This window comes from Calidris pugnax, unplaced genomic scaffold (genome assembly GCF_001431845.1).
Source record: "Calidris pugnax isolate Ruff unplaced genomic scaffold, ASM143184v1 scaffold95, whole genome shotgun sequence".
NCBI classification, from domain to species: Eukaryota; Metazoa; Chordata; class Aves; order Charadriiformes; family Scolopacidae; genus Calidris; species Calidris pugnax.
In genome coordinates, this window is record NW_015090885.1 from 11,067,947 (window position 1) to 11,085,649 (window position 17,703).

The window sequence follows — 17,703 nt, forward strand, 5'->3', positions numbered from 1 at the left end:
AGTAGCAGTGCCAGATGGTGGTTACTGTCTTGAATGGAAATTGCAGGCGTCATTACCTTGGTGGGAGGTGTCACCAGCTCAGCTTGGCAACAGGGAAATCATGAGCCATCACGAGGACGTCGTAGTTCAGAAATAGTTGGCCCTAGGTATCAGAGCTGGGAGGTGAATGTACAAACAGCATATTTTGAAACCAGGAAGACCTTTACCAGTGCCAATTCTCACGTGTTTGGACTCCATTTTGACCTTGAGAGTGGGCTGTGTGCAGAGGTTCCAGATCCTTCTCCCCTCCTTTAGGACTCTGTCTCTCCTACTATTCTTGCCGTTTGAATTACTGCTTTCCCCACATCTTCAGGTCCTCCCTCAATTTGCTCTCCCTCACAAACACTGCCTCTTACCTTCTGCTTTTCCAGGTCTGTGTGCTCCTCCCCAGTCCTTGGCTTCCAGCAGGGAAAGAATGAAATGCCTGGGAGAGCATCTCCTGTGGAGCTGGGCAGCTTTTCCTTCTTTGGGGAGGACAGTTCTACACAAGGGTGGATCCTGTCCTGTTGAATTGAGAGCAGCTTCCCAGGGGTGGTGAAATGCGCTTTCTGATCCCCTTCTCCTTCCTGCCATGTTTCCTAAATCGTGGCACAGAGACAGCAGAACTTCTTGACAAAATAGCTATGCTTTAAAAAAAAAAGAAGAGGCTGGGAGAGGAAGAATGCTCTGTTTTGAAAAATCTCATTCTCAAATATTGCTGACCAACTTTCACTGAACCTTAAAAAATCAAGTTAAAAAAAAAAAAAAAAGAAAAAAAAAACCTCAACAAAACCCAAATAACTGTGTTAGAAGGCAAGTCTGCGAGTCTGGCAAGAAAAGGAATCAAACCAGGAAGCTTTTTTCAAAACTATGAGCAAGAACCCTATTTGCAGAGCTTTGAGCAACGTTAAACATAAAAGTTAATTTAAAAAAGTAACTATACTTATGTGTTAACTTAGCTATTGCATAGCTTTGAAGCTATCGCACAACTCCGGTGCCAATTCTGCTGATAAAAGGTGACAAAAGACTTTTCTCTTTTCATGTGGACTGTGACCAGTGTGTACAAACCATTTCCCATTTCCTGCCTGCACTGAGCTGTAAGCACAGGCCAACAGCCGACTTCACTACGGACAGGCCAGTGATAACACCACAGATGAACTCCTGTATGTACTTAGCACCTCCTGTTTCAGTTGTCTGCAGACAGCTGCATTTGAAATAAGGCTTCTGACTTTCTCTGGAATTGGTTTGAAAGGCGAAAGACCTTGTTTTCTTTTGTCCATGGAGTTCTCATTTTTTCATGGAAAGATAACAAGAAGAACTTGTGAAGAACTGCTGAGCAAGAAGGGAAAAAATGGTAGCTATTTAATACGAGAGAGTGAAAGCGTGGAAGGAGCACTGTGTCTCTGTGTTTTGTAAGTACTCATGCTAAATTTTTTATGAGTTTTCAGTTATATCCAAAGACAAGCGTTCATCTTGTCCAGATTTAATAGTTCTTCCCTAATATTAACAGACTTCTAGGGGGTGTGTATATGTATTCAAGTAATGCTGGTTGCCTTAGGAGAGTATTGCAGAAGGTGTTTTATACAACAGAGGATGAATGGACTGTAATCTGCTGATGCTGGTGTGTCTCTGCAGACAATAAGGGGAGTGCAGAAAAAATAACTTAGCCTGCCAAAACATGGTAAGAACCTTACTCAAAATGACTGCCTCTCTAATGATGAGTAAATAGCATTTAGACCCTGAAAAGTCTTGCAATAGATCTTCATAAGCTTTCCATCAGATGAAAGTTTAGCCTTGTGCTTCAAAGTAATAAAAGCTGATGTAAGAACATAAACTGAGACAGCAAGCTATAAAGTCCTGTTTGAATTCATATTACAAGATGGGCATAGAAAATTGCGACTTCTAGTTTTCAACTTTAATTACTACAATTAAAATTTTATTTTATTTTCCTGTAGGGAATAGTAATTTTATTTCCCTTTCAAGAAACCTGTTTTACACTTTTCATATATAATTGATCTGTTTCTAATGCATTTAAAGTTTGTAAATTAGTAACTCTGAGTCTCTCTTTGTTTCACCCTATGAGATTTTTCACTCTCCTTGAGGATGTGTTTGAGTGTGACATGAAATTTTTTTAACACCACTTCTACCTAATTTGAAAATATCAGAAAATGTTTTTACAAATAATCAAAAATGTGTTTCTTTTGTAATAGATCAAAGGAGAAGGGAGAAAAAGAGAGAGGGAAATGGAGTACTCTGGTGTTGGTGGGGAGAAGTAAGGAGGTCCGTGAAATGACAAGAGTAAGGAAAAGAGAAATGGCAACTGGGGGGACAAACAGAGCTCTGAGGGTAGGTGCTGCAGGAACCTGCTTTCAGTATGGCATTGAAGAAGACAATGTAGTGGGTGCAAGGAGGGCAGGTCATGCATACCCTGTCAGGTATGGGACAAATGGGGATCCTGGCACAGAGGGAGAATGACAATACTAGTCCCTGACGCAGGAAGATGGCTGTTGAGATTGTTGTCTACCTCTACTGCATGCAAAGTGAAAGCCTACTTAGGTGTGTGCAATGAGTTTGAACTACTGATGTAGCAGGGCGAACATCTACACAGGACATTGTGGACAGGTGCAAATTGAAATAAAGGTTAAGTGGTGCCATGCTAACGCAGTTGCTTACCCTTCTTTTTTTTTTAAGGGCAAAGCAGATCTACCTTGTGATATTGATAGCTTGCAGACATGCTTTTGTCCATCAACAATGTTCTGGGCAGGCATATGAAAAAGCATGTGACTTCCAGCTAGCCTCTCTGGGTTTTTAGTGTTAAAAACTCTTAAAAACTATAGTGTTTAGTGTATTGGACTTTAACTTGCTCATTAACAAATGTAACAGTTAAACTGTAGGAATGCCAGCAATGGTATAACAGATAATGGCTTGCAGAGGTGAAAGCAAGGGTTGTCGTCTTCATATAGCAAATGGGGTGGATGGCAATAGTGTATTGGCTCCGAATTGCCTCAGAGACTGGACTGTCTGTCAGTGGTTGTCTACACAGAAGAAAGCTGTCCTAAAGCTGAAGGCAATGAACACTGGAACTCTCAGTGCTGTTTCAAGACAACTTTTGGATTAGAATTGCATCTTAAAGCGTTGCTCAGCACCTAACATGGTTGATGTACAAATTGATGCACACCTCTCAAATTAGCTCATCCATGAGCAAAGATACTGACCCACTTGGGAGAGAAAACAACATTTTTTTTGTTCTCTACGGCTTGAGGTATGAGGGGAGGGCACTCCCATGGATGATGTGGGAGTCAGAATGATGGGACCAGTTCAAAAGCATCTCTTCTCTAATCAGGCAGGGTGCACAGCTCTCCACAGCACTCTGTCATTTTCATCCAGGTCTCTGACAGTGCCTCACTCTAGACCTACTGCTTCTGCTACTGTTCTCCTTATGGCTCAACATGTCATTCTACCAAAAAAATCTCCTCTAACCCTGCTTTTCTGCCACTGGATCTCCCCTGTGCCCACCCAGGCACTTTGTTATATGCAGCTATTGGTAAGCATTTAGCAGTTAATGTGGAAACAGAAGTTCCCATTTTAATGGTAGTTTCATGTTTATTCAGTAAAAACTACAGTAGCCAAATAATATCCAGGCAGTAACCTTTCACAATTTGGATGACAGATAAAGGACAAGTTTCAGAAATTATCATTTTCTGGTAGGTTTTTTTTTTTTTTCTCACTTCTATGTCTATGTTTAAAGAATGAACACCCACATGTATAAAATATTCTTAAGCCAGGAACATGTGGCTTTCCACGGGTATCTCAGGAGAAAAAAAACAGAAGATGCATCCCTGTGATGCAACTCTTTGAATCAAAGTAGATCTATTCCAACTGGAAGTCTTATCCTGATTGCAGTCCATAATAACTTTTTTTTCAGAACAAAGTAGTTTATTTCCAGAGTAACTATTCGTTTATGCACAAGTCCCCTGAGCTAGGTTTTCACCCTAAGATCATCTCTCTGACGACAGCTCAATTCATGTAGTTACATCTGAAGTCCTTCTGAGGAACCTGCATACCAGTTAAAGGGCATCGTTTTCAAATACTGCTTCACCTCCCCTTATTTGTGGTTTATGTATCTTTGCAGCTTTACTGCCTTTTTTGGTCATGGTCATAATCTCCAGTTAATCTTCTGAATGCCTGCCATTTCATTATTTGATAAAGCTTTTATTTCTGTTAACAAAATATACCCAAAGCCATCAGTTGCCTGCATATTATTAAAAATAATAATAATTAAAACCCTGGGAAATGCAAAGGAAGAATAATTTTCATAAAAGTAGGACCTGTGCAGTCATTTTATGGGTGCTGACAACTGGAGAGGCCATTTTCTGCTAGCATCTCTCCAAGAATTCAACAGTCTTCTTGTGATACAACTGCAAAATGAAGTTAGGAAGGTATCACATGTGAGGAGGATAAGAAGGCAGGTGAGAGGATGGGATGTCTGTGGAATTAAATTACTGTTATAGAAAAGGCCTGTGTGAGGTTTAGTTTATAAGTTCTTTGAAACCCAAGAGTAATCTTATATTTCAAGACATGAAACACTCTCATTTTGCAAGCTCTAGGCTCCCTTCTGTTTTGCTTCTCTGTCTCTGCCTCATTCAATTTTACTGCACAAACTCTCCTGTCTTTAACACTACCTGCTGTTTGCAGACATTTCTAGGCTCATGCTTTGTTAAAAATGTGGTGTCTCTTCTTTCCACCACAGCGTCTGTTTTTTGCAGCAGGGCTCGGAGACTCAGCCCACTGTTAAGCCCCTAATATCACACATGCTCTTCAGTGTATGTCCGGTGTCATATACACCTCTAGCTATACTACAGTCAAATAAAATATATTCTAGGTTCAAGTAGCTTGGCGCATGAGCACATCTGGAATACCTGAAGGTACAGACAGCTCAAGGGGTTACTGTGTGGGGCAGCATGGAGAGAATAAAAGTATGAATTTGTGGCGCCACAATTACTTGATGGCTCCCACAAGGAAAGCAGATTACATGAAAAATATTCTGCAACTTCACACTCCTGTGTATGCTGTGGCAACCTCCTCACTTCTTCTGTTCTTCAGAGGAATGTCAGTAGATCTCATGTGAAAAGTGAACTGCAAGAATCATTCTTTACCGCTACTTAAATTAATCTGGTTTTCTTTCTTTTTCTCTCCTCAAATCCTTCCCAACTTCTATTAAAATGATAGATTACATTCGCAAAGACAATCTTTCAGAGCTCTATGCCAATGTGCTTGTTTCCATACAGCATTGCAGTCTTGTGTCATATTCCAGGTGAATCTCTCGTCCTTGTTCTCAGGTGTAGATTCATCTTTTGAAAGGTGACTGCTTCTCTTATGGATGTGATAAGAAGTTGGAAGCCAGCCCATTTTGCCCTGGAGTATGAACTTCAGGGATAGATGGGCACATCGCTTTTGTCTTTGTAGCTATTTATTCCTTCATATAGCTCCATTTTTGAAGGAGGGGTACATGTTAGTACTGTTTTTCCATTGTGGAAGTGTTGTCTGTTGATTAGTCCAACGTGGTGTAAAGGCTGAGAGCCGACCAGGACACGGCTCTCCTTCTCCTCACTGCTGATGGAGATACTGAAGTTCTCACTGACATGTGTGCCAGTACTTTGCCTGCAGTTTTATGCTCATCTTGACAACTGCCCAAAGTGGTTTCCAGTGCCGTGGAGGAATTCTGCTGGTGGGGAGCAAGGACTTAGGCATCCTATGAAAGTAAGGACTCTTCTCTTACGTGGCACCAGCAGTGGAGTTCCAGGCTCTATTTTGTGTTTTACTGCCTTAGAACAAGTAATACACATTCTCAGTGACATCCAGCCCTTTCTGTATGTATAAACTCAAATAATTTTCATTATTTTGACTTACCAGGTCTATTTTATTAGAGCTGTAGCAGCACAAAACTCAGCATAGGAAATGCACCTAAGAAGCCAGAAGAAAGCTCAGGCAGTTAGCTAATGTGGGGATGAGCTAGCTGGGTGTGCTTTATCAAGCTCTATGCTAAGCAAAGTGCAGTCACTGCAGATTGAACAGAGCATTCTTAGCTACCAGATCTGCACGGCGATGCATAGGGGTGTAGGTCTGAATAAGTAAGGTATGATAAAGTAATATTTGGGTTTCTGAGGCTTAAGGAAACAAAAGGCATAACTAATTTTGGCTAACAGAAGATTAAACATCTGACTTGGAGAACCCCGAGTATTTTGAAGGCTCCAATATATGAAACAAAAGGAAAAACAAAGGCTCCAGATACGTGAATCAAATGGAAAAATGAATGCGCATATATACATATATAAAAATTTATGTTATTTAGCATCAGGCATTCCTTTAGGTTTGTTTTTTTGCTTTTAGTCTTTCATTGTATTGCTATTTACTTTAAGATACAGATAAACAAGCAAAACCAAAACCTGGCTGTCAAGATCAGCTGTAGCAGTCTAAGCAGGTTGCAGTGGTCTGATGGTTGATGAAAAGCATAATGTATACAACAATGTTTTTCACAGCTTTGAAAATCTCATCTACACTTACCGTATCTTCAGGGAACAGCAAGGATATTTTAGAATACAGGTGAGTAACTCTCATTTCATCCATAAAGTTTGCACTAAAGACCACTGTCCTGATTTAAAAAATTTATGCACATGAACATGTTACCTTAGAAAATATTTCCAAGTTTGTTTTCATCTCTACTCAATAATTTAATTTTAAAGTTGTATTTATTGCATATGTGCTCAGAAGTAGTTATTTTCTTTATAGAAATCTTTTATAACCCAAGTGGATCTGTTATTTGTTGACCAGCTGCTTTCTGATTTCACCATTTCTTTTTCATAGCATTGAAGAAAAATCTATCACTTTAATTACATGCTTCTGTTCCTAATTAGCTTTTTTTGTTTTTTTTTGAAAGCTCTGCCATGCACTCAACATCTTGTAGAGGGTTTGAATATTGAAAGAATCTTTTTGGTTTAAAGAGACTTATCTATAATTCTCTGTGATTCTGGGGCATCTGAAGTGATGACCCTGGATAATGCTACTCATTATTTGAATAAGTGTAAGATCAGACTGGATCAATCAAATCCCTAGGCAAGGTTAGAGGACACTTAAAAAGCTGTTTCACTGCTCCACTTGTAGTAGGGCAGTCAACAGGACTGCCAACAATTAAGTAGCATTTAAGTGGAATGAGGAGCTCACTCCATAACGGACACACCAAGCTCTCATATGCTGGTAATTTCTTGCTTATTAGTGGTTTGGACTGAGTACAATAGACACAATTTCCCATGAAGAACTGAATGGTTTTTTGACACAAAATAATGTATTTTGGACTATAGCCACTTTTCTGGGTTTTTCTGTCGTGCCTAATCAGCAGATAATAACTCAACACTTTCCATTTCTTCAAACCCAATTTTCCTTACGAGTTTTTGCCAAGAATGTGAAAGAAGAGTACTCATCTTCAAATTTTTAAGTCACATTGTTTTGGCTCTCTAAAATAATATATTGATGGTGGAAGGGAGATTGTTCAGGTGTTTTTAAGGGCCAGATTCATCCACGAACTTTCTAGAGAGTGGTAGGTTGACCCCGGCCAGCAGCTAAGCAACCACACAGTTGCTCCCTCACTCCCCACCTTCACAGGTCACGGTGGGGGTAAGAGAACAGGAAGAGAAAAAATGAGGAAACTTCTAGATCAAAATAAAAGTCTTTATAAGTGAAGCAAAGTTAAGCATGCACGCAAAGCAGAGAAGGAGTTTGAGCACTATCCTTTGGGAGGCAGACATTTAGCCACCTAAAGCAGGAAAGCAGGGCCTAATGGTTATTTGGGAATATAAGCACCATAACCATGAACACCCCACTTCCCTCAGCTTTTATTGCCAAGCACAATGGGGTGTCATATGGGATAGGACAACTCTTTGGTCAATTCAGGTACACTGTCCTGGCCATCTCCTCTCCCAGCCTACTCGCTAGGGCAACAGCACAGGAAAAAGACACAATCTCAAGGCTGTGCAACCACTGTTCAGCAACAGCCAAAACGGGTGTATTACCAACGCTGGTTTAGTCACAAATCCAAAGTACAGCACTATACTGGCTGCTACGAAGAAAGTTAGCTCCATCCCAGCCAGACCCTGGACACAGAGGCAGTGGCACCCAGTCCCACCCAGGGAAGATAAAGGATGCGGAATAAAAAACAAAGAAAATGAAGACACGTTTCTTTGTCAGATAGCGAGTGAAGTGACTCTGAAGCCCTATTCACTCTTAATGAATCTAGTGGTAGAACCCTCACTGTGACTAGAGCTGACTGATGTTCTGACTGCCTGTCACTGTCCTGAAGTCACCAGTGTTGCAAAGCGCACAGATCACTGGGGGGCTGTGCCGTGGAACCAGATCAGTCCAGCTGTATGAAACTGCACCTTAAAAAGCAGTTTGTGAGAACACTGTTCCCCCGCTTAGGAGTGCCACCCTCCATGCTTGGCCTCAGGAGTCTCCAATGCAAGTCACAAATCTGAGACAAATAGTAAGCTTGAGCCTAAACATGAAAGCTGGTGCCGGAGAATTTCATATGGATCCTCAGACGTGTCCACTGCCTCTGCAGTTGTCCTTTGCTTGGCAGTGCTGATATTTTGTAAAAGATTTGGCTTGTGCTTGTCACACAGTTGTTTAAATCCAACATTCCAAGTGAGAACTAAGTATGTTGCCCCAAAATTTGTGCTCGAACATCAGAGGGAAGTCACTCTTTGACACTCTGCTGTAGTGGATTGCCGCAGCACACTTCTGAGCCGATATTTTAAACTGACGTTATTTAAAAAAAAAAAAAAAAGATGGTGAGGGAGGTTACACGTAGTGCCAGAACCACGCCACCAGACAGTTGTCCCTGGTGTTTTAAGGTTAGCACAATATTCTGTCACCAAATCTGTTTTCAAAACAGCTCCTTGGTGAGCAAGAAACAATTTATCTTTCCTTTAATTTAGGGAACCCTATCTGAAGGGCAACTGCAAAAAACTTTATTTTCCTTTCTTTGCAGACTGCTGAAGGTGTTCCAGAGAGGATCTTCAGAACATTAAAGGACCTAATATACAATTATGAGAAGCCAAATCAAGGACTAATAACAAACCTTCGCTACCCGGTAGAGAAATCAAAGGCCTCACAAAGAAGCCTGAGGTTCAAGTCGGGAAAGGATGGAATTTATGATGGTGAGAAATTTACCTCTGCCTTTGTGGTTTGGTTTGTTTTTTTTTTTAAGATGACTGCATTGACAGGTCTGTGGTGAGTAGTTGCTACTGAGAATAGTTGCTGAGACCAGCTTGCATGGGTAGAAATTCAACACCCTTTCTTCTCTCTTATGTTCACTTGTAAAGAATTTTACCCAGCTCACAGATTACACAGTCTGAACAACTGCAAGTTAACAAGTTAAAATTGCAAGAGATACAGAAGGCAAAGCATGATGTTGCCATAGCTCACTCCTTCATGGGTGTTGATGCTTCTACGCTAGAGAAGTCTGAGGACCAGTTTTACTCAATGTGCTTCTGCCAACTTGCCAGGCCCCTGCACTGCCCTGGGAGCTGAGGCTGTCCTTTACCTTCGCGTCCAGGTTGAAAGCTATTTTTATAACAAAATCTAACAAGGTTATTTTTGAGATGCTAGGGGAAAAAAAGGAAAAAGAAAAAAAAATAATAATCCACCCAGCTTGTGGTTTGCTGTGATTTGTGTTAAAACATGATTAATTTTTTAAGTTAGTGTGTTGAAAATAAAAAGCCTTTTGCTTAGAATCACTGCTTTGGAACCAGCGTGCATTGTTTCTACCTTAGTTGGGAGGAGAGCTTCTCTGTTGGGTATTTATTTAGAGAAGAAAGACTGTGCGATGCTATAGTCATCAGCTGTTGATGTGATTCACTGAGTAGGGACAATTTCCAGCATTTGACTGTTTCTCAGGAAGAAGGGGTCTCACGTGGACACAGCTGTTTAATAAAATAATTTACAGAGTTTGCTGGCTCAGAAAGGACAACACAGGCTTTGCCTCCATATGGGCACCTGGAGGGCCCAGTCCATAGGATAAGGGGGCTAAATGTTGGCCCTGGAGTAGCAGAGAGAGCACTGAAAAAACAAACTGGGTTGCTGATACCTGCCCATCAACACGGCCACGGGCCATCTGCTTACCCTGGGCTTTCAGAGGAGCCATGTGCAATGACATCTTTTTTGTTGTTGTTTAATTGATTTCTTTACAGAAATTGGTGACAGTGATTACGTCGCTGTCTTACCCTAAATGATGTGAACCTGATGGTTTGGGAAGCCGCTGTTCCAGGCTGTGCCACAACACAAGGGATCAGTTGGGGAGAGCTGCTAGCGGGGCATCCTCTGCTGTGGATCTCAACCTCAGGAACTGGCACCTTTGGCAGACTGGCAGAGCAGCTGTATTTTCTCCCAGCAGATCCGGTATAAGCTACGGTATATTTTTGTTCAGCAATAAAAGAGTTAATTTTTATAAGACACATGCATATATATATATGGGAGGGGGAAGGGTATCTGTGTGCACATCTGTTTATTTTGGTTTCAGTCAGCAAACTGTCCAAATTGTCTACTGCTAAAATGAAAAAACTGTTAAAAAGCAGCAATATAAATACAATAAATGAATGTGCAATATAGAGTACGGCAGAAGTGATGTATGTTGACAAAAATGATGCATAATAAAATTCTATTGGATCATATGGAGCTTAAAACCCTGTAAACTCTGTAATTTTGTGCATGATTCACGTTACCTCATTATTGGATAAGTGGGTAGTATTTCACCTATGTAAAGAAATACCAGTATTATCCTGTAGTTTGGGTTAATCTAAATTAACACCAAAAGGCTTTGTTAAATCCATGCTGTAAAGGATTAATCAACAACATGAAAATGCTTTTAAATACTTTTAATATCAGTGAATGTTTCTGGTAGGTTACAAGAGCAGCGGAAGTCTGCATGCATGTTGGTATGAACACATCCTTTTTTTTTTTTTAAGAGACAGTGTACAAATGAGAGTGCGTATTACATTTAATTTGCTACTGCCATTAGCTCTGTACTGTAATGTATATAGGTTTTGTTATTTTTCAATGTAAGAACTTGCTTTAATCTTACTCCTCATTTTAAATATTTAATATATGCTTTTATTCGGAAGGTGGCCTGCCACAAGCAGCCCAAGCCAGAACTGGAACGTATGTCTTGATACTCCGTCGCTAGTACCAACTCCCTCTCCATTTGTGATCTTGAGGAAGATATTTATATTGATTGTGTGTTTGTTTAAGATCTTTCACAAAATATATGCATATTTTTATGGGTAATATTAATTAGATTTCTTTCCTATTCTACCAGTATTTGGCATATATATATTGGTATATATTTTTCAGTATTCATAGAATCATTGAATCATAGAATGGTTTGGGTTGGAAGGGACCTCAAAGATCATCGAGTTCCAACCCCCCTGCCATGGGCAGGGACACCTCCCACTAGAGCAGGTTGCTCAAGGCCACATCCAGCCTGGCCTTGAACACTTCCAGGGATGGGGCATCCACAGCTTCCCTGGGCAACCTGTTCCGGTGTCTCACCACCCTCATAGTAAAAAATTTCTTCCCGAGATCTAATCTGAATCTTTTTCCTTCCAATCTAAAACCGTTTCCCCTTGTCCTATCATTACCCTTCCTGGCAAAGAGTCCCTCCCCAGCTCTTCTATAGGCACCCTTCAGATATTGAAAGGCCACTATAAGGTCTCCCCGGAGCCTTCTCTTCTCCAGGCTGAACAATCCCAGCTCCCTCAGCCTGTCTTCATAGGAGAGGTGCTCCATCCCTCTGATTATCTTCGTGGTCCTCTGCTGCACCTGTTCCAGCTGGTCCATGTCCTTTCTGTGCTGAGGACTCCAAAGCTGTACACAGTACTCCAGGTGGGGTCTCACAAGTGCAGAGTAGAGGGGCGGAGTAGAGTATTTATTAAAGAACTTTCAGATCTTCCAGTGCTTTGGACATCATTATGAATATAGCAGTGACAACAGTTTTTGGTGCCAGGCTCAAATGGTACTTGTAGCATGAAGGAGAAAATAAGAATATTAATTACCTCTGGCATTGCCAAAAATACTAACATATCTGGACAAAAATCATAAATTGAAAAGAACGTAGTTGTCCATGAAAAATGGTACCACTGGAGAGACAGGAAGCAACCTTTGGTCTGTAGAAGCGTGTGCTCTGGTGTGCATGGTCTCTTTATTTGCAGAACACGGCACCTGCCCGAGAGTTGGTTGTATCGTGTATGGGCCCAAGCAGCTGCTGCGCCAAGACATCCCGTCCCCAGCAGCCTGGCCTCTAACAGCAGCAAGGAGCAAGGGGCCAGGCTGTGTTTCTGGGCTGGAAGTTGCTCTGGTCCAAGTGCTGCACTGCAGGCTTTGGACTGGGATTGAAAACGCCACAGCGGTTGCGGCTCCGAATGCTACACTGAGACCTGAGGGCACATCCAACCCTCCACCACCAATGAGCTCTCAGGCACTAACCCTGAGGCGGTCAGAAGTATAGAGCATGCAAAGGAACAATGATTTGAAGGACGAAGCAAGGAGCCAGAATGAAAAGAAAAACATTTATACTATTCAGCTGTGTCTTAGAGGAAGAAATTTGCTCCGTTAACAGTAAAAAGAAAAGGGCTTTATATTGACATTCCTACACTTCTTCTCAGGACAGCAAGATTAGAAAGTAACTTTAAGGTTGATTCTCCCCATCTACTCTGCTCTCGTGAGACCCCATCTGGAGTCCCGTGTCCTGCTTTGGAGTCCTCAAGACAGGAAGAACATGGACCTGGTGGAATGGGTCCCTTCAAAAGGCAGCACAGCCAACAGCCCAGCTGAAGTGCCTCTACACCAATGCATGCAGCACAGGCAACAAACAGGAGGAGCTGGAAGCCACTGTGCTGCTGGAAAGCTATGATTTCCCACTGAAACTTGGTGGGATGAATCCTACAATTGGAGTGTGAGTATTGAGGGCCACAAGCTGTTCAGAAGGGAACAGGCGAGGTAGGAGGGGCGGAGGTGTTGCCCTCTGTGTGAAGGAATGGATAGAGAGTGAGGAGATGTCCCTCAAGCCCTCCCTGGGGTCAGATGAAGAGAGAGTTGGGTTTGTGGGTGAGAATTAAGGGGTGGGCCAAGGGAGGGACATTGTAGTGTGTGTTTATTACAGGCCACCTGATCAGGATGGGGAAGTTGATGAAGCCTTTTACAACTGGCTCAAAGTAGCCTTGCAAAGGCAGGCTTTGGTTCTCATGGGTGACTTCAACCACCCTGGCATCTGCTGGGAAGGCTACACAGCCAAGCACCTACAGTTCAGGAGGCTCCTCCAGTGTATTGATGATAACTTCTTAACTCAACTGGTGGAGGAACCAACGCGGAAAGAAGCACTACTGGACCTAGTACTGACAAACAAAGAGGGACTGGTGGAGGATATGAAGGTTGGGGGCAACCTTGGTTGCAGCAATCATGTGAAGGTAGAGTTCAGGATGGTGGGTAGTATGTGCAAAACACCAAGTAGGACTGATACCTTGGATTTCAGGAGGGCTAACTTTGATCTTGTCAAGAAAGTGCTAGGAGAAATCCCATGGGATAAGGCTCTGGAAGGCAGGGGGGCTCATGAGAGCTGGTTGATACTCAAACATCGCTTCCTCCAAGCTTAGGATCGGTGCCTCCCTAAGAGCAAGAAAACAGGCAGGAGAAGCAGGAGACCTGTGTGGTTGAGCAGGGAGCTTAAGAAAAAAAACTCAAGTGGAAGCAGGAAGTTTACAGTGTGTGGATGAAAGGACTGACCACTTGGGAAGAGCAGAAGAATGCCGTTAGGGTATGAGGAATAAAACAAGGAAAGCCAATTCCTCCTTGGAATTAAAATTAGCAAGGGATATCAAAGTGAAGAAGAAGGCTTTTTTCAACTATATCGGAGGCAAAAGAACAACTAGAGAAAATGTGGGCCTGCTGTTGAATGCGATGGGTGCCATGGTGTCGGAGGATGCAGAGAAGGTGGAGTTGCTAAATGCTTTCTTTGCTTCAGTCTTTACTGCTCAGGTAAGCCCTCGGGAGCCACAGAATTTGGAAGAATCAGAGAGGGTCTGGACAGAGGAAGCCCTTCCCTTGGTGCAGGAAGACCAAGTTGAGGAGCTGTGAAGTGAACTGGATACCCAAAAGTCCATGGGTCCTGATGGGATGCACCTGCAAGTGCTGAGCGAGCGGGCAGAAGTCATTGCTAAGCCGCTCTCCATCATCTTGGAAAGGTCCTGGAGAACAGGCGAGGTGCCTGAGGACTGGAGGAAAGCCAGTGTCATCCCAGTCTTCAAAAAGGGTAAGAAGGACGACCTGGGAAAATACAGGCTGCTCAGCCTCACCTCCATCCCTGGAATGATGATGGAACGACTCGTTCTGGGCATCACCTCAAAGCATCTGGAGGAAAAGCAAGCTATCAGAAGTAGTCAACATGGATTCACCAAGGGGAAGTCATGTCTGACTAACCCGATAGCCTTCTACGATGGCATGACTGGATGGATAGGTGAGAGGAGGGCAGTGGATGTTGTCCACCTTGACATCAGCAAGGCTTTTGACACAGTCTCCCACAGCATCCTCATAGGTAAGCTTGGGAAGGGTGGATTAGATGGATGGAGAGTGAGGTGGATTGAAAACTGGCTGCAAGACAGTGCTCAGTGGGTCGTGGTTAGTGGCATGGAATCTAGTTGGAGGTCCGTAACAAGTGGGGTTCCTGAGAGGTCAGTACTGGGTCCAGTCCTCTTCAATCTATTCATCAGTGACCTGGACAAGGGGATGGAGTGTACCCTCAGCAAGTTTGCTGACGATACAAAACTGGGAGGGGTGGCTGACCCGATGGAGGGCTGTGCTGCCATACAGCGAGACCTGGACAGGCCTGAGAGCTGGGCAGGGAGGAACTGGATGAAATTCATAAAGGCAAATGTAGGGTGCTGCACCTGTGGAGGAATAACCCCATGCACCAGTACAGGCTGGGAGCTGACTTGCTAGAGAGCACCTCTGAAGAGAAAGACCTGGGAGTCCTTGGTTGACAGCGGGATGACCCTGAGCCAGCAACAAGCCCTTGTGGCCAAGAAGGCCAACGGCATCTGGGGTATATGGGGAAGAGTGTGACCAGCAGGTCGAGGGAGGTTATCCTGCCCCTCCACTCTGGTCCGGTGAGGCCCCATCTGGAGTGCTGTGTCCAGTTTTGGGCTCCCCAGCTGAAGAAGGACAGGGAACGGCTGGAGAGAGTACAGCAGAGGAGCATAAAGATGATGAGAGTTCTGGAGCATCTCTCTTGCGAGGAAAGGCTGAGGGACTTGGGTCTTCTTAGTCAGGAGAACAGAAGCCTAATGGGGTTTGAACTAGGTGGTCTTCAGAGGTCCTTTCCAAGCCCATCTCATTCTGTGATTCCTCCCAATGCTGTCGCGCTCGCAGTGGCCGCCATGAGCTGTCCTCTGCTGGGAGTGCAGGGCTTCCTGCGGGCAGCATTGGCCGAGTAGAATCCTTGTCTCTTTTCTGGTGCTTCTTTGGTGTTCTGAATGTTCATGATGTGGCCACCTTCTGGGTCATCTGTTTCCAGGTGAAGCCTTGGAGCTCCTTGTTTTCTCCCGATTCCCATTGCCGGGGGGAGAGGCCTCCTCAGGTAAGAGCAACCCCGTGGTTGTGGGTTTGTCAAGGGGTAACCCTCATCCCTGGAGGTGTTGAGGGCCAGGCTGGCTGGGGCCTGGAGCCAGGTGGTGTAGCAGGAGGCCTCCCTGTGCATGGAGGGTGGGGTGTTGGAGGTGTGAGGGCTTGTTTGGGGTGTGGAGTGTGTGTGGTGCAGGGTGTTTTGGAGGGTGGGCGAGTGTGTGGGTGTGTGTGGTGTGTGTTTGGGAGGTGGAGGGGGGTGGTGAGGGAGGTGTGTGTGTGTGTGCGTGTGGGGTGTGAGGCGGGTGCGTGTGGTGGTGGGGGTGTGTGTGTTGGGGTGTGGGGTGGTGCATTCAACTCCAACGGCGCCTTCCTCCTCCCAGCCCTCCATCTTGCCTCTCCAAGGGGAAAGGGAACTTCAAACAGGCAAAAGGCAGACCCAGGGAACCACTGCCCCGTCAGGATCACCTCTGTGCCCAGCAAGAGCGGGGAGAACATTCTCCTGCTCTCTCTGCCAAGGGACGGGGAAAAGGAGGAGGTGATTGCTGACAGCCAACGTGGCTTCACTAAGGGAAAAGCATGTCGGGCCGATTCGGTGGCCTTTGACAATACAGCCACAGCTTTGGTTGACAAGGGCAGAGCAGCAGATGTCATCTACCTGCACTCTACCACCAGCTTTCACCTCCTCTCCACCACCTCACACCCCAACCGGCACTGGGCCGGGGGCTGAGGCCTCCACACGGCCACCACCCTGCCCTGGCCCTTGGGCAACTGCACCACCTGCCTCTCCCAACAACTCCCCAGCCTCTCCAGCTCTCGCTCCACAGCAGCAGAGCCACCTGCTGGGTCACACACCCCTCCCGCGTTTGTGGCATCAGCAAAACTTGCGGAGGTGACGCTTTCTTCCCTCATCCATGTCACTCGTGAAGCTTTTGAGGAAGATCGGGCCCGGGACTGACCCTTGGGGAACACCTCTAGCTTTAGGCCTCCAACTGGACTCTCCACCACTGATCCCAACCCTCTGAGCTCAGCCATCCTGCCATTTCTCCACCCACCTCACTGACTGCTCCTCGAACCCACACTTCCTCAGCCAACCCAGGAGTATTTTAGGGGAGACAATGGCAAAGCCTCGATCAAATCCAGATAAAGAATGGCCACTGCTCTCCCCGCATCTACTTCAGCCACCTCGGCCACCACAGAAGGCTATCACATTGGTCCAGCATCATTCCCCCTTGGTTAATCCGTGCTGACCACTCCCCATAACCTTCTTCTCCTCCACTTGCTTAGAGATGACAACCAGAAGGATCTGTTGCACCACCTTTCCAGGGATGGGGCCAAGGCTGACTGACCCATAGCTTGCTGGGTTCTCCTTCTTGCCCTTTTTCACGACTGGAGCGACACTGGCCTTTCCCCGGTCCTCGGGCATCTCTCCTGTTCTGCAGACCTCGCAGGGGTTGGGGTCGGAGCCCTGGGCGCTGGGGACAGGGTGGGAGGTGGCTGCGGATGCTTCGGGACGTGGGGGAGCAGAGGGGGGCGCGGGTGGCTGCGCGGGCTGTAGGGGGCGCTGTTCTCGTGCCGCGCGGGTGGGTCCCCGCAGCCGAGGGCTGGCCGCTGGACAGGGGCCCTGCGCTGCAGGTTCGAGTCCCACGGACGCCTGTAACCCGACGCAAGCGCGCCCGCCCGGGGCCCCGCGGACCTCGCTTTGCCTCTCGCCAGCGCCTCACTGTCACCGGCGCCGCACGCCCAGCTTGTCCTTCCCTCCTTCACGTGGTGTTAGCCCCCGCCGCGAGCCTTTCTCCTTTCGTCTCTCTCGCCTCCCCTGCCCGCGGGAGAGGTCAGGCAAGAGCGGGGACAGGCTGCTGGCATCCCACTCAAGCGGTTCCACATCCTAGATTTCCCCCGCTTCTCCCTGAGACAGCAACGCCCTCCGCACCCGCCCCGCCGTGACTCCCTAATGCAAAGGACGGAGACGGCGCCTCCCGTCATGCCCCGCGGGGTGGGCGGCCGCTCCCCCTCAGTGGG

At 45.4% G+C, this 17,703-nt stretch overlaps 1 protein-coding gene across 2 annotated transcripts; it reads left to right on the plus strand.

The window, feature by feature from the left end:
* The first annotated feature begins 884 nt into the window (after positions 1-884).
* SH2D1B (SH2 domain containing 1B) lies at positions 885-11,424 on the plus strand. Of its 2 annotated transcripts, XR_001412616.1 has the most exons (5): positions 885-1,430; positions 6,558-6,621; positions 9,062-9,230; positions 10,263-10,470; positions 11,193-11,424. XR_001412616.1 is itself a non-coding variant. In XM_014947189.1 (4 exons), the coding sequence occupies exons 1-4, from the start codon at positions 1,297-1,299 to the stop codon at positions 10,298-10,300; spliced, it is 405 nt and encodes a 134-aa protein (XP_014802675.1). In that variant the 5' UTR covers positions 885-1,296; the 3' UTR covers positions 10,301-11,424. The 2 variants fall into 2 exon arrangements, 1 of the variants encoding a protein (XP_014802675.1); XM_014947189.1 differs by having other exon boundaries at positions 10,263-11,424.
* The last annotated feature ends 6,279 nt before the right edge of the window (positions 11,425-17,703 follow it).